At 43.1% G+C, this 20,337-nt stretch overlaps 1 protein-coding gene across 2 annotated transcripts in view; it reads left to right on the top strand.

Annotated features, from left to right (window-relative positions):
• Positions 1–20,337, top strand: part of CFAP251 (cilia and flagella associated protein 251) — an 82,695-nt gene that overhangs the window by 6,517 nt on the left and 55,841 nt on the right. The window contains exons 2-9 of one of the 2 annotated variants that reach the window (XM_074205563.1): positions 1,269–1,980; positions 5,739–6,089; positions 11,370–11,510; positions 13,550–13,659; positions 16,919–17,030; positions 17,291–17,371; positions 18,599–18,676; positions 19,964–20,014. In XM_074205563.1, the coding sequence (XP_074061664.1) occupies positions 1,288–1,980; positions 5,739–6,089; positions 11,370–11,510; positions 13,550–13,659; positions 16,919–17,030; positions 17,291–17,371; positions 18,599–18,676; positions 19,964–20,014 (1,617 nt within the window). In that variant the 5' untranslated portion in view covers positions 1,269–1,287. The remainder of the gene's footprint in view (positions 1–1,268; positions 1,981–5,738; positions 6,090–11,369; positions 11,511–13,549; positions 13,660–16,918; positions 17,031–17,290; positions 17,372–18,598; positions 18,677–19,963; positions 20,015–20,337) is intronic. The other variant, XM_074205564.1, reaches the window with a different exon arrangement.

Below are 20,337 nucleotides of genomic sequence, written 5' to 3'. Positions count from 1 at the left end.
GATGACTGAAGCAGGCTCTCTCCTTTGTGGTTTAGCTTTCTCCTCTCTTCAATCTGTCCTCCGTTCAGCTGCTCAATTGATGTTCCTCAAGCCTAGATCTAACCATATCTCCCCATCCTCTCTGCCCTCCCTCCCCCCCACGAAGTTCCAGGGGCCTCCTCTCACCTCTGGGCCCTTGAGAGCTTGAGAGCTCTTCACCATTTGGCTCCAGTTGATCTTTTCAGACTAAGTTCACATGAATTTCCTTCTCAAACATCCCACATTCCAGCCAGACTGACCCCTTGCTGTTCCCATTCTCTGAACCTTTTCTCAAATTGTCCCCCTTCTCACCTCTGCCTCTTCAAACCCACAAGTGGTACTCACCACTCCTAGGATCACCCCTGGGAGCTGGAGCCCACCCTCCCTCCCAAAACTGCTCTTTTGTTTCCATTTTGCATTGGCTTAAAGAGTTTCTTGGTTTTACTCTGATGGGGTGTAAGCTCCTTGAGGAAAGCTATTGCTTGTATTTTGGTTTGGTTTTTTAATCCTCCAGCTCATAAATGTGTGTTTGATTGAATTCTGTTCCATTTCTGTGATTCTTTAGGTACCTCCCTTAATGGCTAAACTTCTGTTGTTCCCCCAGCCAGGGAAGGAAAAAGAGGAAGAAGACCTGGCCCCAGCCCCAGAACACCACCCCTTCCTCCCCTCACAGACACCTCCAGACTTCTCAGTAGCTCTGGAATTTCCCAAAAGGATCTCACTCATTCAGCACCAGGGATAGCCCAGACCCTGGGTTATCAAAGCCCAAAGGAGACAGTCTCAGCCTCCAGGGAAGTCTTCCCTTGGAAGAAGAGGATAGGCTTGTAGAAATATCTGCTGTTTTGTGGTTTCTCATCCTTCTCATCCCTGGGCCCCACTCCAGCCTCCCCCCCCAACAACCCCCCTCCCCCCATTCCTTTATGGAGGCTTCACTGGGGATCTGTTCTGCAATCTTCTCTTTGGGATCCCTCTCCTAGCATGAGGATCTCCAATGTACTTCTGCACCAGGACCAGAAAAGGGCCTCTGAGCTCCTTCCTGATTTAGAATGGGGAATCCACAGAAAAGTTCTGAGATCTCTCTTGGGGGGGGGGGGTCAGGACTGACTTGTTTTCTTGTTACTATTTCCGAGAGAAAAAACTCTTGGGTTCTGTTTCTTAGACTGAGTCTAACCCTTAAGACTGAGGGGTAAGAATTCATCCTGGAAAGAACAACCCATATTGGTTCTGATGACATTGTGATTTTTTTAAAGGATATGCAAATTGGGAAGGATGCCATTTGAGGAAGATGATCCATTAGAAGGAACCTTAGGAAAGCACCTAGAAAGTGCCCCTCCGGATGGCCAAGCAACCCAGGATAGCCAAGCAACACAAAGAAAAGGAAGTCAGGATAACCAAGCATCTCCCAAAAAAGGAAGCCAGGATAGCCAAGCATCCCCCAAAAAAGGAAGCCGGGATAGCCAAGCATCCCCCAAAAAAGGAAGCCGGGATAGCCAAGCATCCCCCAAAAAAGGAAGCCGGGATAGCCAAGCATCCCCCAAAAAAGGAAGCCGGGATAGCCAAGCATCCCCCAAAAAAGGAAGCCGGGATAGCCAAGCATCCCCCAAAAAAGGAAGCCGGGATAGCCAAGCATCCCCCAAAAGAGGAAGCCAGGATAGCCAAGCATCCCCCAAAAAAGGAAGCCAGGATGTTCAGGCAACCCAAAGAAAAGGAAGCCAGGAAAGCCAAGCATCGCAAAGTAAAGGAAGCCAGGATAGCCAAACATCCCAAAGCAAAGGAAGCATGGAGAAAACTGATGAGACACCAAGTGAGCAGTCAGAGGAGGGAGAAGGCCCAGAAGAGACCACAAGGAGTCTGGCTCATAGCACCAGCCAAATCATGGAATCCCAGTTGCTTTACTCCTCTGAAGAGAATGAGCTCACTTCCTTGGAGAGCCCAAAATCTGAGTCTCCCCACAGTTCTCTAGTAAGTAGTAGCAGAGGAAATACTTTGGCCAATTTTCTGCCCAGGAGAGCCACCTGCTCTCCCAAAGATCTGATGGTCCTCACTTTTTTTTTTTCGTAAGACAATAGGGTTAAGTGACTTGCTCAGGGTCACATAGCTAAGCATGTATTAAATGTCTGAGGTCAGATTTAAACTCCAATCCACCTGAATCCAGGGCTAGGGCTCTATTCACTGTGTCACCTACTTGCTCTGGTCCTCACTATTAATCACAAGACTCAAAGGAGACTTGGGAAGAACTAGGCAGTGACTGGAGTTCTGAACAGGCAGGATGTCTCACCCCTTCTACTTTTTTCCTCCTAATCCTTTTTATAAATCTTTGTCAGAAGAATCTGCCCAAAAGCCCAGCTCTGATCCCCTCCCTCTGATCCTCAAAATCTTTAGCAGCTGGATCCCCATTGTCTACAGAATCAAATGCCAGTGCAAAGTCAGAATTGAGATTTTCCAGTCTACCATTATCTTCCCTTTCCAATTTTGAATCTCGGTTCTTTAGCCAAATTGTTCTTCCCATTCATGCCAAATACATTATGGCTTTGCCTTTGTTAATGTCCTTTCCTGGGCTGAGCTTTCTGTCCTCCATATTCCCTCCACTCTGCCTCCCTGGGCTCAGCTCAGAAATTGAAGATGATGTAAAAACAAAATATAAATATTCCTCCTGAAGCCCTTCCTGAAGGGCTCCCTCCATGAAGCCCATCTTGCAAGTAAACTCTTCCAACTCATATCTCTTAAAACATTTGTTTCTATGGATCATATTTATGTTAAATTGTAATCTTATGTTACTCTGAGGAACCTCTTGCCTCTCTTGATTTTTCTGATCTCATGTACTCACCTGAAGATGTAAGTGTATGGCATCACCCAGAGGGTGACCATCTGTTCCCTTTACCAGCATTCAAGCCCAGGAGACTTCAGATAGAGAACAGGTTTCCTTTATAAACTCAAGAATATAGAAAGGACTCAGAGCTGACTCCATAGTCAGCATCTTTCTCCTTTCCTGTTATTTGGCACCTCAATTTGGGAGTAGCACTAACTGAGACAGGAGAGGGGAGAAACAAGATCAGTCAATTCCATCTTGCCCTTTACCTCTTGACCCCCACCCCCCCAACTGCTCCCTCAGAAACGGAGGCAGGGTTCCAGTGGCTAAACCAGAGGAGTGGATGGGGGGGGGGTCACTGCTCTTCAGCAGGAGGGTTAGAATGGCTTCAGGCTACTCATTTTTGTTATTATTTCTGAGTCCTTCAAAGTGAGGATTGTACTTTGAATTACCATTTCTTTTTTTTTTTAATGATAAAAAGGAAATTTTAAGTGAACATCCCATTTTGTAAAGAACCTCTTAGGGCATTTCAGTAATCATCTTTTTTTCCTTGCCCTGTTTGAAATTTTTTTTTCCTTTTTCTTTGACATTGGGTCTCTTCTTGCTTTGCTCAGACTGGAAGTGTAGTGACCACTCATGAGCTGCAGCTTCTTGCTACTCAGCATTGGTGCTCTGACCTGTTGAGTTTCTAAGGTGGGTTATTTTTGCCCCTCAGACAGACTGGTGGTCACCTGCTCTCAGAAGAGAGCCATTGGGGCAGCTAGGTGGTACAGTGGATAGAAAGCACTGACCCTGAGTTCAAATCCAGCCTCAGACACTTAATGATTACCTAGCTGTGTGACCTTGGGCAAGTCACTCAACCCCACTGCCTTGCCAAAAAAAAAAGAGAGAGCCACCATGTGTTGAAAAATTTCCTGGAGACCCACTGCAGCTCAGGAGCAGAGAGGGATGACAGGGCCACCTTATTCCATTGTCAACTTCTAGGTGAGTTAAGGTGAATATCCCCATTGTTCCTCTTTCCTAAGGCCTAGCTGGGATGCTTCCTGATTGTCCAGCATTTTAAAAAATTATTTAATTAAATAATTTATTTTGTTTTTACGTCATCTTCAATTTCCATTGTATCCTTACTCCTATCTGCCAGACAGCCATCTCTTGTTAAAAAAAAAAAAAAAAAACAATCCAATAAGGAAGAAGAAAACTTAATTAACCTATGAATTCTTTATCAGACTGTGTGATCATGGTGTGTTCCACAGCATTCCTACCATGTCAGAGAAGGCAGGCTGGGAGCCATAGCTTTTTCTTTCTATGCTGTATCTTTCTCTGAGGTCATTTGTAGACCTGGAAAAGTAAGGCCTTCAGGAAAAAAAAAATATTGAAGTGCCTCCTGGCTACATCTATACCCATCTGAAAAACATGTCAAGTATCTATTCAAAACTACAGCTTGTGTGCCCCAAACTTATGAATGAATGAATGAAAGACTCTCACAAATGCCAGCTTACTTGGTGCCAGCATGGTACCAAATGAGGCATTCCTTGCCCTCAACGAATTCACATTCTCGTAGCAGGAAACGAGACATATTGGGGGGGGAGGGTCTAGTTATATGACTGATGCCATGATCTGGCTGTCTCCAGGATACACTGGCTAAGCAGGTGGTAAATGCCTCTGTTCTTTTGTTCCCCTCTTACTACACTAAACCAGGGAACACATTAATTCAAAACAGATCTAATTAAGCAAAATATCAAAGGAAATTGGAAAAATCCAACTACACAGGCTCAATTGCCAACAGATTCTTGTGCCACCACTGGCTAAGAAAACATTTCTAACCAGACAAGAATCATTCTGAGGGAGGACCAACATCCCTCCCCAACTTTTGCCTTCGAAACTGCCAGTGTTCTATGCTGGCTGCTTTCTCCTTTGAGTTTCTGAGGCCCTCTTCTCTTTCTCTGTGGAAGCACTATTCAGCCTCTACTGAATAACCATATCCATCTAATAAGCTTCCCCATTGGATTATCTCTTAGTTGCCCTTTCCAGAAAGGGAAATTGTTGCAATGCTGACACATACCCCAGATATTTCCTAGTTGTGTGACTCTGGGCAAGTTACTTAACCTTGTTTATTCCTCATCTGAAAAAATGAGCTAGAGAAGGAAATGACAAAAATACATCAGTATCTTTACCAAGTAAAAACCTCCAGTGGGGTCACAAAGAGTCAGACACGACTGAAATGATTCAAGATGGAAGCCAGTGCATAGCCTGACTCCTTTGTAAGTCAGATTCACAGCAGTACCTAGCCAGCATAGTGGAGAGTTACTCAGTCTTTTAAATTACGAGTTTATTTTTGAAATAAAAATCTTACAGATGAGGAAACTAAGGCAAGCAGAGGTTAATCGATTTGTCCAAGGTCGCACAACTAGGAAATATCTGAGACAGGATTTGAACTCAGATCTTCCTGATTCTAGCCCCTCCCCCACTCCATTGTGCAACCCTGCTGCCCCTAAAAAGGGCAAAATAATGAGTTAATTTCTGATGTTTACAAAGTCTGGGCCAAAGTAAGGAACCAGGTACTTGGAGCAGTTTAGAACAGCTTCCTCAGCCCTGTAGCAACTGTTTCCAAGACACTTTATTGGGAAGGTGGTCCCATGCCAATCTCATCCTTCCTACCTATGGGCAATAGCTAAGCTTCTTATGAGACAGGTCAAGGGCACTCCAACTGTCCTCCATGCTGGGGATCAAAATCTTTATTGAATTTTTAGCAGTCAATCCAAATGGTCCAATGACAAAGAAATCATCTTATTGGTGCTGGCTGCATTTATAAAAGGGATAGAATTATAATACAGAAGGCCACGGGGTTTTTACTTCCTTCAAAGTGAAAATTGTATTTTGAATTACCATTTCTTTTTTTAATGATAAAAAGGAAATTTTAAGTGAACAGTCTGCAGAAACAGAAGAAAGTGAAAGACTAAGTAAAACTTTTGAAGAATCAAGTGAACAGGGTCCTCAGGCAACTCCTGAATCGACTCTTGAGATTCTTGTTGGTGCTGAAGGCTTATCTGCTGTAAAGAAACCCTCCATCCGAGTTTATGAGGATGACGTTCTTCCTGAAGAAGGTGAAGAAGAAGAAGAAGAAGAAGAGGAGCAGCTTGAAGAAGAGGAACCTTCCTCCTCTGGAGAAGCAGCACCACCGCCACAGGAATCATTATTGTACCACTCTGAAGAAGATGGACTATTTAAAAAAAAGACGGAGAAAGAAAAAATTTATCCCCTGGTAAGTAACAGTGATTTGTCAGTATAATTTTGTAAGAATCATATGCATATTTTAAGGCCAAAGTTTTCATAACAGAACAGTAATTTTAATCTTAGGCTTTATGATACTATTTGGCTTCCATTTTTAAAGCCCATTTAAAGTGCTGGGCATGGGCATAGTGTGACAGACTCTGAAATGTGTCAGTATTACAACAATTTCAACAAATAGAAATTCTCCATAGAGTTTGTCCTTTTCCTGGATATGCTATTTTATGAGAGTTCTTTATTCTGATTTTCTGTTGCTTGTGAATTGTGACACTTCTCTCACTTTTGACAGCCTCTTTCCTATTCACTTCCTTTCCCTTCTTTTCTTCTGTCATTTCTATTACTGTCATTGTGGTTTGAAAGAAAGTTGGTCTAATGAAAAGCAAAAAATCGAACAATACTGAAAACTGTTGAAATGCATCAAGCTTTTTTGAAAAGCAACTGCCAGTGCCAAGTCTGAAAATATTCCAGGGAGGAGCCATCTGTTAGGAATAAAAATATTCTCATTCACCCAGAGAAGGAAACAGAGTTGGAGATTTTCCTTCCTCCATCTGCTAACAGTTCTGAAAATCCTGAAAAATGAAATTGTTTATTTCTAGGACCGGGGCCCATTTCACCTATAAAAGACCATGACTAAAGAGTCGTACACGTTGAAAGATTTTAGCGGTAGTTTGATACCAATAAAACTCCCCTAAATGAAAACTTAAAAAGAATGACACCTTCTCTCTTCTTATAGCCTTGACAGAATCCTGGGAGTGGAGTTTCAAGTTTCTATCAATTTTCTTACTAGTCTGATGAAAAGGGAAGCTCATTGAGATTATAGGTTTCCTAGCTGTGTGACTCTGGGCAAGTCATTTAACCCTGTTTATTCCTCCTCTAGAAAATGAGCTGGAGAAGGAAATGGCAAAAACATGCCAGTATCTTTTGCCAAGAAAACCTTTAATGAGGTCACAGAGTGTCAGACACAACTGAAATGACTGAACTGCAAGATGTAAGCCTTTAATCTGAGTTCGTCCTGGACCAGTTAGAAGTGGTTTCATGTCATAGGCAATGTGGCATGTAGTCTTTCCAGTGAGAAAACCAGTAATTTCAACAGTCTTCCACCAGATGGCCTGGATGCTTAGTTTCTTAGAATAGCTAAAAATTTCCAGTGTCCCATTTGCCAAGTTCCCTTAAGCTCTCTCTAGTCTCAACATTTTTATTTTTATCCTTTGAATTGCCATGCCTCATTCCCAAAGAATATAACTGTCATTTCTTATATAAGAAACAAACTCATTATTCCCATAGTTACGTGATGCAACAATGGCTCCCATTTCAATTATAGAAACAAAAAAGGAAATTCCAAATTGATGGAGTGGAGTCTTTTGAGGGTCAAATATAGTAAAATCTATTTTTATTATGGATTGAGCTAAAAAAATGTTTTCAACAAGAAATATATTTTACAGATCCCATGTTCTTTAGTTGAGAAATATTGATGGAAGAAATGCACATGTATCCTCTCCTGTATTTGCAACAGAGTAGAAGAGGATTATTAGTATAAATTAAGCTGTTGGATGTCAGTGAAAAGCATAGTGTGAATAAGCCACTTGACATGTAACTTCACCTTTACTCTGAATTTGTAACAGCAAGTGTGGATAACTGATGGCAGCCAAGAACTGTTTAGGGAGCTTTGATATTTGCTCAGCCAGTTTTCCAGAAGCCTGCATAAGTCTGAAGTTTTAATCTTTAAAAATTCTTTAAAAGATTAGCAAGTACCAAAAAGAACAGTCAAATTTTAAGATATGTAGAAAGGGTTTTTTAAAGGGAAATCAGATGTTAAATGATTCTGTTCCTGGAAGGTGCCACTTGAGACAATTATGATCCTATGAGTCTATCGCTCACACCTACGCAAGAGAAGGTCTAAATAGAAAGGATAGAAATAAGCAGATGGAATCCAGAGCTGAGAGTGGAGGAGAGAAGAATTAGTCTCTCTATGTGTAATGACTTCTGTGGGGGGTCACTGAACAGATCTAATCTAAATGAATGTTTTTAAAAAATGGGATGTGCAAGGACTTAACCTTATTTAATCTCTGAATAGTCACAGTCACACCTAGGAAAGGCAATTTGTCAAACATTGATAGAAGTTCAGTGAGTGGATTCCATATTGAATACAGTAGATGGCTCCTTAAGCAAGTAGTTTGTGGAGCAATGATTTATGTAGCCCCATGTTGGCCATTGTGAGACCTATAAAAACTTGAAGTCATGATCCTCTTCCCTCTCTCCATAGAATTTTTATTGTAGTGGAAAAAGTCTAACTTAGCTGTAACTGTTGGAAAAAAATAATACAAGATAGTCTGTATTTAACAATTATCACTTGTAGCAAGAGCTCAGAGGAAAAAGACCTTGATTTAATCAAGAGATAAATTAGTATGGTTGGTGGAGGTGTTCCGTTGTGTCTGACTTTTTGTAATCCATTTGGGTTTTCTTGACAAAGATCCTGGAATGGTTCAACGTTTCCTTCTCCAGGACATTCTCCAGATGAGGAAACTGAAGTCACTAAGGTTAAATGACTTGCCCTGGGTCACACATTTCTAGTGAGGGTCTGAGGCCAGAATTGAACTCAGGAAAATGAACCTTCCTGATTCCAGACCTGGAACACTCTTCCCTGTGCCACCTAGCTGCCCAGTACTCTAATAAAGAGCGCGGCTCCATCTTGGGCAGCAACTGGTTTTGTCTTTTTTTTCTTCTTCAGCATGTCTCTACTTTTTATTAAATTTCTTTTCTTCAATTTGTTTTAACATATCTTATTTCCACTTGCATCCTGCCCAGTGTCATCTTGGGGGGGTGGGGGGGAGATGGTTAAGTAAAACCATGTAATAGAATGAGTCTTCTTAAAAATCTAGAAAACAAAAAAAAAATTCTAGTCTAAAATCTAGAAAAAACAAAAAAAATCTTCATGCAGCTTTAACTCATAAAGCATAAACCCATTCTTTTAACAAATAAAAGATTATAATTTTTATCTGTTTTGATACTATTTAAAAAGATGCATTCATTTACATAATTTAGTGATTTTATTAATCTTTCAATATTTCTTTAAAATCTTCATATTTATTATTCCTTATAGAACATCATTCCTTGTAGAACATTCCCATAGGATATTTTTTGTAGCACAGGGCTCTTCCTGTACTTTCTTCTCTTCTCCCTCTACCTGATTTCACTTGGTGATCTTATCAGTTCCCATGGATTTAATTTCCCATTACTTTGCTGATGATTCTCAAATCTGCCTATCCTATTGCAGTTTTTTTGTTGACCTCCAGTTTTGCCATCTCCAGTTGCTTTTCAGACATCTTAAACTGAACACTCAATAGAGATCTTAAATGGCCAAAGGGAACCTAATTGTCTTTCCCCATAAACCTTGCCCACATCTTCCCTGTTACTATAGAAGACAACACTCTTGTTCTTGATCCTCTCCTCCCTCAGACTCACAATGTAGGAGTCATCCTAGATGCCTCACTATCTCTCAACCCCTATATCCAAGCTGTTGCCAAGACCTGTCTATTTCTCCTCTGCCACAAGTCCTAAATATTCCCCCTTCTCTCCTCTGATATCACCCCAAGGTGCAGCCTCTCATCACCTGGACTATTGCAATAGGCTGCTGGTGGATCTGTGTGCTTCAGCTCTCTCCCCACTTCAGTCCATCCTCAATTCAGCTGCTAAATCAATTTTCTTAAAACACATGTCACTCCACCCTTGCTCTCCCCACTCAGTAAACTCTGAGGGCTCCCTATTGCTTCCAGGATCCCATACAAGATGCACAATTTGGCCTTCATTTACTTTCATCACCTGCCCCTCCTTGTTTTCCAGGCTTCTTATGTCTTACTCTCTGGCGTGGCCTCTTTGATCTAGTGACACAGACTTCCTTGCTGTTCCCCATCCTTGCAGTGCTTTCCCGGTTGCTGACTCCCCAGCTAACTTCAGGTCCCAACCAAGTCCTGCCTTCTCCAAGAAACCTTCCCCAGGCCCCCCGCCCTTCCCTTCTCTCTGCAGACTATCCCCTATTACCCCAACTCTGGCTTGCTTTGTATAGATTGGTCTGCACCTTGTCTCTCCCCTCCTTAGAACATAAGCTCCTTGAGGGCAGGGCCCAGCTTTTCCCTTTTTGCATTGGTCAGCTCCTAGTGCTATGTCTGGAGATTGTTTGATTAATTAGACAGCATTTATTAACCACCTATAGTATAGCAGGCACTGTGCTAAGCTCTGAAGATAGACCAAGATGAAATGATACAAATAGACAACTAGACAAAATGCCCATTTAATTAGGAGGAAACCACTCCTGTACATCAGGGTCAGTGCTCTACTTTCTCCTCTGTCATCTTGGGCCCTGGTGCTCCTCCAGGTTCTCTCTGATGTAAACGTAAAGGGGAGGAAGCGACTTTTTCAAATGATGTTCTGTAGCAGGCCTCATTGTCCTAGGCACACAACTGATGGAAAGATGCAGGGAACAAAAGCGTCCCATGTGCTTACTGGTTACAACAAGTCATTAGCCTTGAGAGACCGTGCTGGAGGCCTCCGTCGGCTCCCAAAGTTCTGTGAAGACCAGGAACCTTCGGAGATGCAGCTGCCTCCGGCCTGGCCAGCCCCACTCTTTGATGACTCAAACAGTGACTGGGTTAGCTCCAAAATATTAAGCATGTTATTTTTTTTAACATTTCTGGATTTCTTGTGGTTCTTTTACCACTGTCACTTATTCATTCTTCCCTCACCAAAGAGCCCTCCTTTGTAAAAAACAGAAGTCAAACCATTGAAAGCACCCAGTCTGACCGAGTTTGCAGTGCCCTGCTTTTATGGGTTGGCGGGGCAGGGGCCTGGATGCCCATTTCTCTGGCACCCTCTGGCCTCTGGCACCTTTAGGCAGGCTCGGTTTGGCCTCGTTTAACTGGACCCCGCGCCCCTGGCCCTGTCAGCCCTGTAGGCCTCCTGTGCGCCCCTGAATGCCCGGCTCGCCCCGGGAGCCCGGCCTTCCCTTCCCGGCCCGGCTCGAGGCTCCCGCTTGCGGTCGGGCCCGGGGGCTGCCCCCGGGGTTCGGGGTTCGGGGTTCGGGGCGACGGTGCCCGGGCGTGTTGTGCGAGAAGGCCGGGCGCTGCCCCCAGCGGCGCACCCCAGGCGTTCGCCGGCGGGCTGGGCTGAGCTTCGGGAGGATCTGGGTTCGAATCCCGCCTGTCCGGGTGCTGGGGGCGGGGCGGGGCCGGGCCTGACCGGTGCCGGTCCCCTCCCGCAGAGCCTGGCCTGGTGCTACGGCTGGAACAGCGCGCTGCCCGTCTACAACCTGCGCAACCAGAAGCCGCGCCTCCTGCTCTACGCCGCGGCGCACACGGCCGTGCTCTACGACGCGCTGCGGAACTGCCAGCGCCACCTGCAGGTGGGCCCCGGGGCCGGGCCGGGCTGGGGCCGGGGCCGGGCCGGGCTGGGGGCGGAGCTGGGCTGGGCTGGGCTGGGGCCGGGGCCGGGCCGGGCTGGGGGCGGAGCTGGGCTGGGCTGGGCTGGGGGCCGGGCTGGGGCCGGGGCTGGAGGCTGGGCTGGGGGCCGGGGCCGGGCTGGGCTGGGGGCGGAGCTGGGCTGGGCTGGGCTGGGGGCCGGGCTGGGGCCGGGGCCGGGCCGGGCTGGGGCTGGAGGCTGGGCTGGGGGCCGGGCTGGGGGCCGGGGCCGGGCCGGGCTGGGGGCGGGGCTGGGCTGGGGGCCGGGCCCGGGGGCTGGGATGGACTAAGGAATGAGCTCAGAAAGGGGGCGCTTTAGATCCCGGAGTTCAGCGGCCTTGTGGCCCGTGGGGGAGTGCTGCCCCGGGGCAGACCGGGGGACATTGACGTGAGACTTGAAATGCTGTCAGATACCCTTCTAACTTAGAAGCCGAGCCTGGCAGGGATGTGCAAGCCGCTCATTGGGAGTCGAACTACTTGAATTCTAACTCCCCTTCAGCATGTTAGTTTTGTGACAATCCCTCCCCTCAGGCCCCACCAGTCACTTAACTTCGCAGTGCCTCAATTTCCTCATCTGTAAAATGGGGTCTCTTCCTAAGGTGTCTGGGCTTTGCAAATCTTAAAGAGCTCAATAAACATAAGTTACTACTAATGATTATGTTTTCATTAAATATTTCCCAATTACATGTACAATTCTTTGAACATTAAATAAAAACAAATTTGAGTTACAAATTTCCTCCAGCCCTCACCACCCCATAGGCAAGCAGTTTGATATCAATTATGCACATGAAGTCATTGAAAACACATTTCAAAATTAGTCATGTTGCAAAAAGAAAAACAGACCAAAGAAGGGAAAGAGAGAAAAGGATGCTTCAATCTTCATTCAGAGTTCATCAGTTATCTCTCTGGAGGAGGATGGCATTTTTTACCATGAGTCCTTTGGAATTGTCTAGGATCATTGTCTTGATCAGAGTAGTTAAGTCTTTCCACAGCTGATCACCAGTGCAATGTTGCTATTCTGTGTACAATGTTCTCCTGGTTCTGTTCACTTCAGCTTTTGCATGAATTCATATAAATCTTCCCAGGTTTTTCAGAAATCATCCTGTTTGTGACTTCTTACAGCACAGTAATACTCATACACAGTAATAATCACAATCATGTACCACAGTTTGTTCAACCATTCGAGTGATGGAAGTTCCCTTGATTTTTAATTCTTGGTCATCACAAAAAAAGGGCCACTCTAAATATTTTGGTATAAACAGAACCTTCTTTTTTTTTTATCTCTTTGGGATTCAGACCTTAGTAGTATGGTATAACTGTGTCAAAGGGTATATGCACAGTTTTTTAGCCCTTTGGATCTAGTTCCAAATTCTCCAGAATACTTGGTCTAATTCAAAATTCCATCAACAAGGCACTAATGTCCCAGTTTTTCCATATCCCTTCTAGCATTTGTTATTTTCCTTTTCTGTCTTATTAACCAATCTGATGGATATGTGATGGTACCTCAGGGTTGTTTTAATTTGCATTTCTCTAATTAATGGCCATTTATTATTCCTAGTAAATTAAATATCAGTATTAAAAGATGAGACGTTGTCCCAGAGAGACATTGGCATCATTTAAAGAACTTTTCCAACTATCCTAAGGCAAGCTCGATTGCTCTTCTCCGGTTCAGTTCTAGGCTCAACTCATCAATAGCGTTTGTCAGCTACTTAATCAATAGGCATTTATGAAGCTCTTCCTCTCTGCTAGTCACTGTGCTAAGTAATGAGAATTCAGAGACAAAAATGCAACAGTCCCCTCCCTCCAGTAACTTCCATTCTAGTAGAAGAAATAATGAGTATCTACAGAAGTACCAATCAGCAAAAGGTAATAAAGAAGATGTTTTGAACCCCATCTGACCTATAAGCAGTTCCCTACACTGTTCAGGTATAGGGTAGGTCCTAGCCTTTGGGTTTCAGGGGATGCTTTTCTCTTATCTCAATAGGGCCACAGTAACGTGATCACTTGTATGAGTGTGAGTGAAAACAGAAGGTGGATTTCAACAGCTGACAAAGGCCCCCAATGCCTGGTGATTATATGGGATAGCTTCTCAGGGTAGGCTTGGAATTTAATATTTTTTATCTTCTTTCCTGTTGTTATCACTGGTATGTATAATATTAAATAAACAATATTTCTGTACATTCCATTTTCCTATTGCCAAGAGAATCCTAGCTGATCACCCAGTGAGGACCAGAGGAATAACCTGTGCTCAGTTTTTCCATTTAAAAGGGATTTAAAAAAAAATCCTTAAATCAGCAAATCCTTTGAATCAATCATTAGGACAAGGTCAGGCTTCTTTTTCTGTTTAAAAATAATTCTGTTACCTTAGTGCCATCAAAGGAGGCCAAAGAAAAAAATGAATACAAATAGGGTTTGAATTGTCAAACACTAAAATTAAATTTTTTTCACTCTTTAGAATTTTCCATGCATCTTATTTTGCTTCTGTTTTTGCTTCCTGCTTTAAAAAAAATCAAATTTGTCAAATACTTTTGATTCAAAAGACATTTTTCTGTATAAGATATTCTTGTTTGATTTCTTATCTTTTAGTTCCATTTTCCCCCACTTACACTAAATTCTCAGAACTGTTGTTCAAAGTAAAAACTATTTTTATTCATTTGTTTATATAGTTACTTGAGTTATTTCACACAAGGGCTTTAATAATAAGCAATAAGTTCCTTGAATTCCTTTTTCCATAGAAGTATATTTCTCAGTTCATCTTTTTGAAGCCATGAAAACTAAATTAAATCAGAAAAATTCCTGAGATTCTACATGCTTTTCCCCTGGGTAAAAGATAGGATCACACTAAAGCCCTCTCCTGATGCCTTCTCCTGGTGGGAGGGTAACCTTGAAGTCACTAAGGTCATGTCAGTCAAACACTTATTTAATGTGGGGGGTGGAGTTGGATGGGGGTGGGGGTGGATGGAAGGTCTGACCATTCTGGAAAAGCAGCAAGTCTGAATCTGTCATCCAAGAGCCAGACTCTTCATTAGACTAATCACAGCAGGGCTTAAGAAAAAGGGACCATGCTGAGTCTTTGTGGAGTCTGGTCCCAGAAAGAGACAGAGACACATACATAGAGACAGAGCACAAGTTTAGTTGTTTTTCTTGCAGTCTGACTCGTTGTACCCCAACCTTGGAGTTTTGGGGATAATCTTTTAAAGCTTAGGTTTTTTTCATGTCCAGGTTCTCCTCAAAAATAAACTAGGTTCCTTCAAGAAAAGTTACTCAATATAAAAGTAATAGATACCAAGTATAAGACAATTATGTGTTTCTTCTACCACAAAAGAAACAAACACAAAAACTCATAAGTAGGCATTGTTAAAAAATTAAAACCTGAATGATAACTTTTTAAAAAATTCATTTTATTTTTAGTTATTCAGTTTTCCCTTTCTCTATCCCTTTCCCTCTTGAGAAATCAAAAAAATGCAAAATTGATTATATGCATGAAATCAGAGAAAGCATATTCTACATTAGCCATATTCCAAAATAAAACCAAATAAAAGAAAGAGAAAATCATGCTTCAGCATGCATTTTGAGTCCATCAACTCTCTATCTGGAGGTGGGATAGCATTTTTTTATCATGCATCCTTTGGAATTGCAAGATCAATGTTTGTAAGCCTTTCACAGTTGATTTATTGTAACAATTTACAATATTTTTGTCTCTGTACATAGCTTTCCTGGTTCTGCTAACTTTACTTTGCATCAGTTATTCTGAGTATTCCCAGTTTTTTTCTAAAACCATCCCTTCCATGAAATCTTATGGCACAATATAACTTTTACAAACAACAACTCCTACTTTATTGACTGGGGAGTCAAAGACTTAGAAGACTTGTGGGACTCTTGACCAGGTTTCACCTTCATCTTTGATCTCTGTTGTCTAAGCAGCAACTTGAGGTCCATCTCTTTGGGCTGGCCAGGGTTTATCTGACCCTCTTGGGAGTGGTCATCTCTCCCTTCAGAGAAGGGTACAAGTGCAGGAAGCCCCTCCTCCTGCCACTTAGCATCCCAGAATTCCTGACCTAAGTGGGATAGCTGCCCCGGCTAGAAATATCAGGATTGCACAGGTTTATAGAAAGAAGCAGAGCCGAAGAGGCAGCCCAGCCCCACCTCAGGTACTCACATAGTGAGCTGTCATAGGAGAGTTCTAAACTCCAAATTCAAAAGGGGAGGAGGTCCATTCAGGGAGCTCTTCTTCTTGCTTGTTGTCAGTCATCTTTGACACAGTCTTTAGTGACAAAGACATAGGAGCCAACCAGAACTTTTTTTAGCAAGAGGCCCAAAATGAAGCCCAATGGGAAGGCTTGGCTTTCAAGGAGTGCCCCAGTCCAGCAGATTGGAAAGATGACCCCATTTGTCCCTTACATAAATAAATGAAAGGAAATATACCACCACCATCATCAGCCAGAACTATGTGGATACAAAGATAGAAAGAAGTGCCACCCTCAAGGAGCTTACAGTCTTGTTGAGAAATGGAGACATTCCACAGGGGCATAGCCAGCAGTGACTGCTGGCTGGGACAGGCAAGGAAGAACCTGCAGAGTGGGGTATACCTGAGTTGGGCTTTAGAGAAAGAGTGCGGGGCAGGGAAGAGAATGCCAAGTGCTGGGGCAGCACTGATGAGCAGGGGGACTGGGGCACATAGGGAGATAGAGGAGTAGGCGGGAAAGCAGAATGAGGTGGGAATCACTAGAGGAGGAAAAAGGGCAGGGTCTAATAGAGAATGGAGGCTAAAGGAAGAACTCCAATTGAGAGACATGAGGAAAGAGGTGGAGACAACCCGTCACCATGAAGTAGGGGTGATATTTGCACCAAAAAAAATGGATTCGTAGAGGAGATAAGGAAGGCCATTTGCTGAAATTCAGGGAAATAAGAGGAATGCTTAGAATCTGGCAAGTATAAAGATGATTTAGGATAACTATGTTTATTGGATAGGGTATATTCAAAGCATGGATGAAATTCTTGTCAAGGCAGAGTGAGGGCCCAGAAGAAATGAGTAAATTGGTAATGGTCAGACTTTGGCCAGCAATGTTCATCAGCCAGCCAAAGACCAGGGAAAACTTGGTGGGGGGGGCTGACCCAGGTTTGATAGTCAGGGTGATGGAGGGTTGTAGGAATATAACGGTGGGGTAAGGGATCCAAAGTGACATAGAAGACAGCAATGGGATGGCTAACTGTAAGGTCCAGCTTGGTCAGAGACATAAGTGTTGGACTAGGAGAATGGAGAAGTCACAGCCATGGTCACACCCTGCCCTTGTGAAAAAAATGACACGTGCTTATGCCTTTGGGAAGCTCCAGCATCTCTATTACTTTGCAGTATTCCTGTACGCACCATATTCAACATCTGTCCAGAAGGAAATGGAATTAAAGCCATGGCAATGACAAATGATGCCAAGTTTTTAGTGACAATTGACGACGCAACGTGTCAGGTAAAGGATATGCCTGGTCTCTTAGTAAAGACCTCTCTCATCCCAGCTTCTCTGGATGGGCAGCCCTGAATCTGCCTGTCTGATGTTCAGAAGATGCTTCCCTTCTGGTGCCCCCCATCTTCTCTAATGATGGAGTGCTGGTTGGGCATGGTGTCCTGGCACCATGAGGCACCATGTTAGCCATTAGAGTCATCTTGGGACCAAGCTTACAGCTTACTTTAGAAAACTCTCACTCCTCTCTTTGTTACCTTCCCTTAAAGAAAGTCTGCATCTGGAGATGGACTGTGGATACTGAGACACCTGCATGCTTTGTGACCCTGAAATCAAAAGTGGGTGTCCAGGTGAGTCCCATTATTAGAAGCTAAAGAGAGGGAAGTTGAACATTGAACCTGGGGCACTACATCCCAGAAAATTCTGACCATCCACTTTTGATCACAGTGGAAATTGGATAGGCGATGACATCCGTCATGACATTTTATTTCCAAAGCCATCCAGTGAAGCAAGTGACTCAAATGGTTATCCCCATTTTTATAGATGTTTGAACCAGTCAATAAGCATCTATTAAGTGCCTACTGGATTTCAGAAGCTATGTTAAACACTAGGGATACAAAGAAAGGCAAGTGACAGTCCCTGTCCTCAAGGAACTTTCAGTCTAATAGGGGAGACAACAAGAAAAATAACTATGTACAAACAAGCCATGTTTAGGATAAGTAGGAAATAATTCACAGAGAGAGAAGACCCTAGAAGTGAGAAGGTTGAGAGAGTAAGAGATGGGATTTTAGTTGGGGTTTGAAGAAAGGAGGCGAGCCTCTCAGGCATGGAACCACACAGCTGAGAGATAAGAGAGAACAAGAGGGCCTTGTTCATGGAACAGTCAGGAGGCCAGTGTAAGTAAGGTGTAAGAAGACTGGAGAGGTGGGGGAGCTGAGGAAGGGCTCTCTCAGGGTCAGATAGAATATTTTGTATTTGATCCTATAGGCAATATGGAACTACTGGAATTTATAAAATAGGGGGTGACATGATCAGGCCTTCAGTGACTGAGGATGGACTGAAATGGGAAGAAACTGAAGCAGACCAACCCTTCTCTCCATCCCCTCCCACCCCTTAGAGCTATTGTAAGAATCCAGACAGGGGGCCTGCCCCAAAGGGTTGAGGGTGAGGCTGCTGGGACTTCTGTCTGTCTCCAGTCTCCTTTAGGTCACCAAAGTGACTGTCGGGATGGGGTGAGCTTTACCTTTATATCTCCAAAAGGAAGTGGATGCTCCATTTTATCCTCCTGCGTGTGGTTTTTCTATTTTTCATTCAACAAATATTCATTGAGAATCAATTGGATAAGCTCTTGTCCTCGTGAGGTTACAGTTGTGAATAGGAAATAAGACAAGTGATAATTCACTGAGACCACAGTGGAGAACCAAGCTCAGCACCCTTCAGAGAAGGAAGAATGGAGTCCTTTTAGTCAAGTAGGGCCTGGAACACGTTCTCTTACTCTGATTTTCAATACTGAAGATTGTACACACAAACTTTAATACAGAATTTTTTACTAATAGTTTTTTCTTTTTACATTTTAGGAATACATTATTTTCAATCCTGCTAATTATAGAGAATTGGTGAGCAATAGTAAAACCCAACTACTGTATTATGAATGGGTAAGTAAGAATATAGGGAGTATTTGGAGCAAAAACATGGTCATTCTTTGGTATATAACACTTTGACTCAACAATTTAGACTATTTTTAAGTTAAAAAAAGATTGTATTTCAGAACATTTTCTTAAAATTGTACTATTCTAGTCCTATCATAAAACTTATTTTGCTTTTTCAACTCTTGATCAGAAATTCAGGATTTTAAGAAACTTTCCTTCAGATCATAAAAAAAGATATATTTGAGAAAAGTCTCTACACAACTAGAAAGTGTCCCCACCACCACCACCACAGTCATTTCTTTAACATGAAATGCCTCTAGAGGAAGTGGTGAAACTTAAGGGTCTTGTTCTCAAATACAGTTCATTATTTTCACATGTAGTCAGAAATATTTAAAAATAGAATTCCTGCATACCAAGTTAACTCAAACCAGTAAGCTTAAGGGAGGTCTGCTGTCCTATCCGAGGAGCTCATAGGGGAGTCAGGCACAGAATCCTAGATTCAGAAAGAGTTGCCAGGTCTTCCTACAGGAAGCACCTGTCTCCCCAATTGGCTGGTCTCCCCTTAAGGCCTGGAATGTGAAGCTTGCTACTTCCAAAGCAGCCTGTTCTGATCGTGACTAAGTCCTTTTTGGTGAGTCTAGTATTTCTGCCCCTGAAGAGAAACAGGTGGTTGGCCACACTGTGTCATCCTATAAGGCTTCTGACAACAAGCTCATGGGCCTCCAACATGGAGTCTTTAAAAGCTGACTCTTGGCTACCTGCCAGGTGAATCTCAGGGGCACTGGAAAAATCCAAGGTGCCTTACCTGGCTGAACCTATCTTTTTGTGTTTGTGCTGTTACCCCATAGAAGAGAAGGCAGCAGCACAAAGTAATTTGTCTGGCCTTTTGGAAAGTGCTTGACTGTAACCTTGAACAGCTCTCCAACCCCTCCCCCCCAATGCCAGGTGCCCCCTTAGTCATTTTTGTTCTATCCTACCCTCTCTTCCATTGCCTAGAGATCCCCAAAATGTCAGATGGGAAAAGAGGCAGGAAGGAATGAACAGCATAATGCTGCTTCTGCAAGGGGTTACAGGTTTGTTTTTACCTCAGTAATTTATAGTATGTCAAATGTCTTTTCATTTTTCCATTTGTGTCTGGGCTCTGGTTCTGGGATGAGTAAGAAAGAAGTAACTAGTTATTTAACTACACAAAATAAAACCCTCTTTTTTTTTTGGCTTTTGTTGTGACTGTTCTGATGTTATAAAATTCCTCTTTTTCAAACTAAAATATTAATATTTATCTGTACTTACCAGGATGAAGTAAAGGGCACTCTTGAGTTTAGTACACCGGTTTTAACTGAAAAGGTGAGTATGTTGATTCAATTTTCAAACATCAGATTTTTAGAGAGAATATTTAATTGTTAACTATAAATGAGGAGGGGCAACTAAGTGGTGCAGTGGCTAGAGCACAGGCCCTGGAGTCAGGAGGACCTGAGTCCAAACCCAACCTCAGACACTTAATAATTTCCTAGCTGTGTGATCTTGGGCAAGTCACTTTAACCCCATTTGCCTTGCAAAAAAAAAAAAACCCAAACCAAAAAAAACTATAAATGAGGTTAGATGTTTGTGGATTTAGTTCCCACATTTTCCATATGAAGAAATTGAGACCAAAGAGGTAAGATGATTTG

The sequence above is a fragment of the Macrotis lagotis genome, chromosome X, assembly GCF_037893015.1.
Source record: "Macrotis lagotis isolate mMagLag1 chromosome X, bilby.v1.9.chrom.fasta, whole genome shotgun sequence".
In the NCBI taxonomy this organism is placed as follows: domain Eukaryota; kingdom Metazoa; phylum Chordata; class Mammalia; order Peramelemorphia; family Peramelidae; genus Macrotis; species Macrotis lagotis.
The sequence above is the reverse complement of the archived record's forward strand: the minus strand, read 5'-3'. Positions and strand labels throughout refer to the sequence as shown.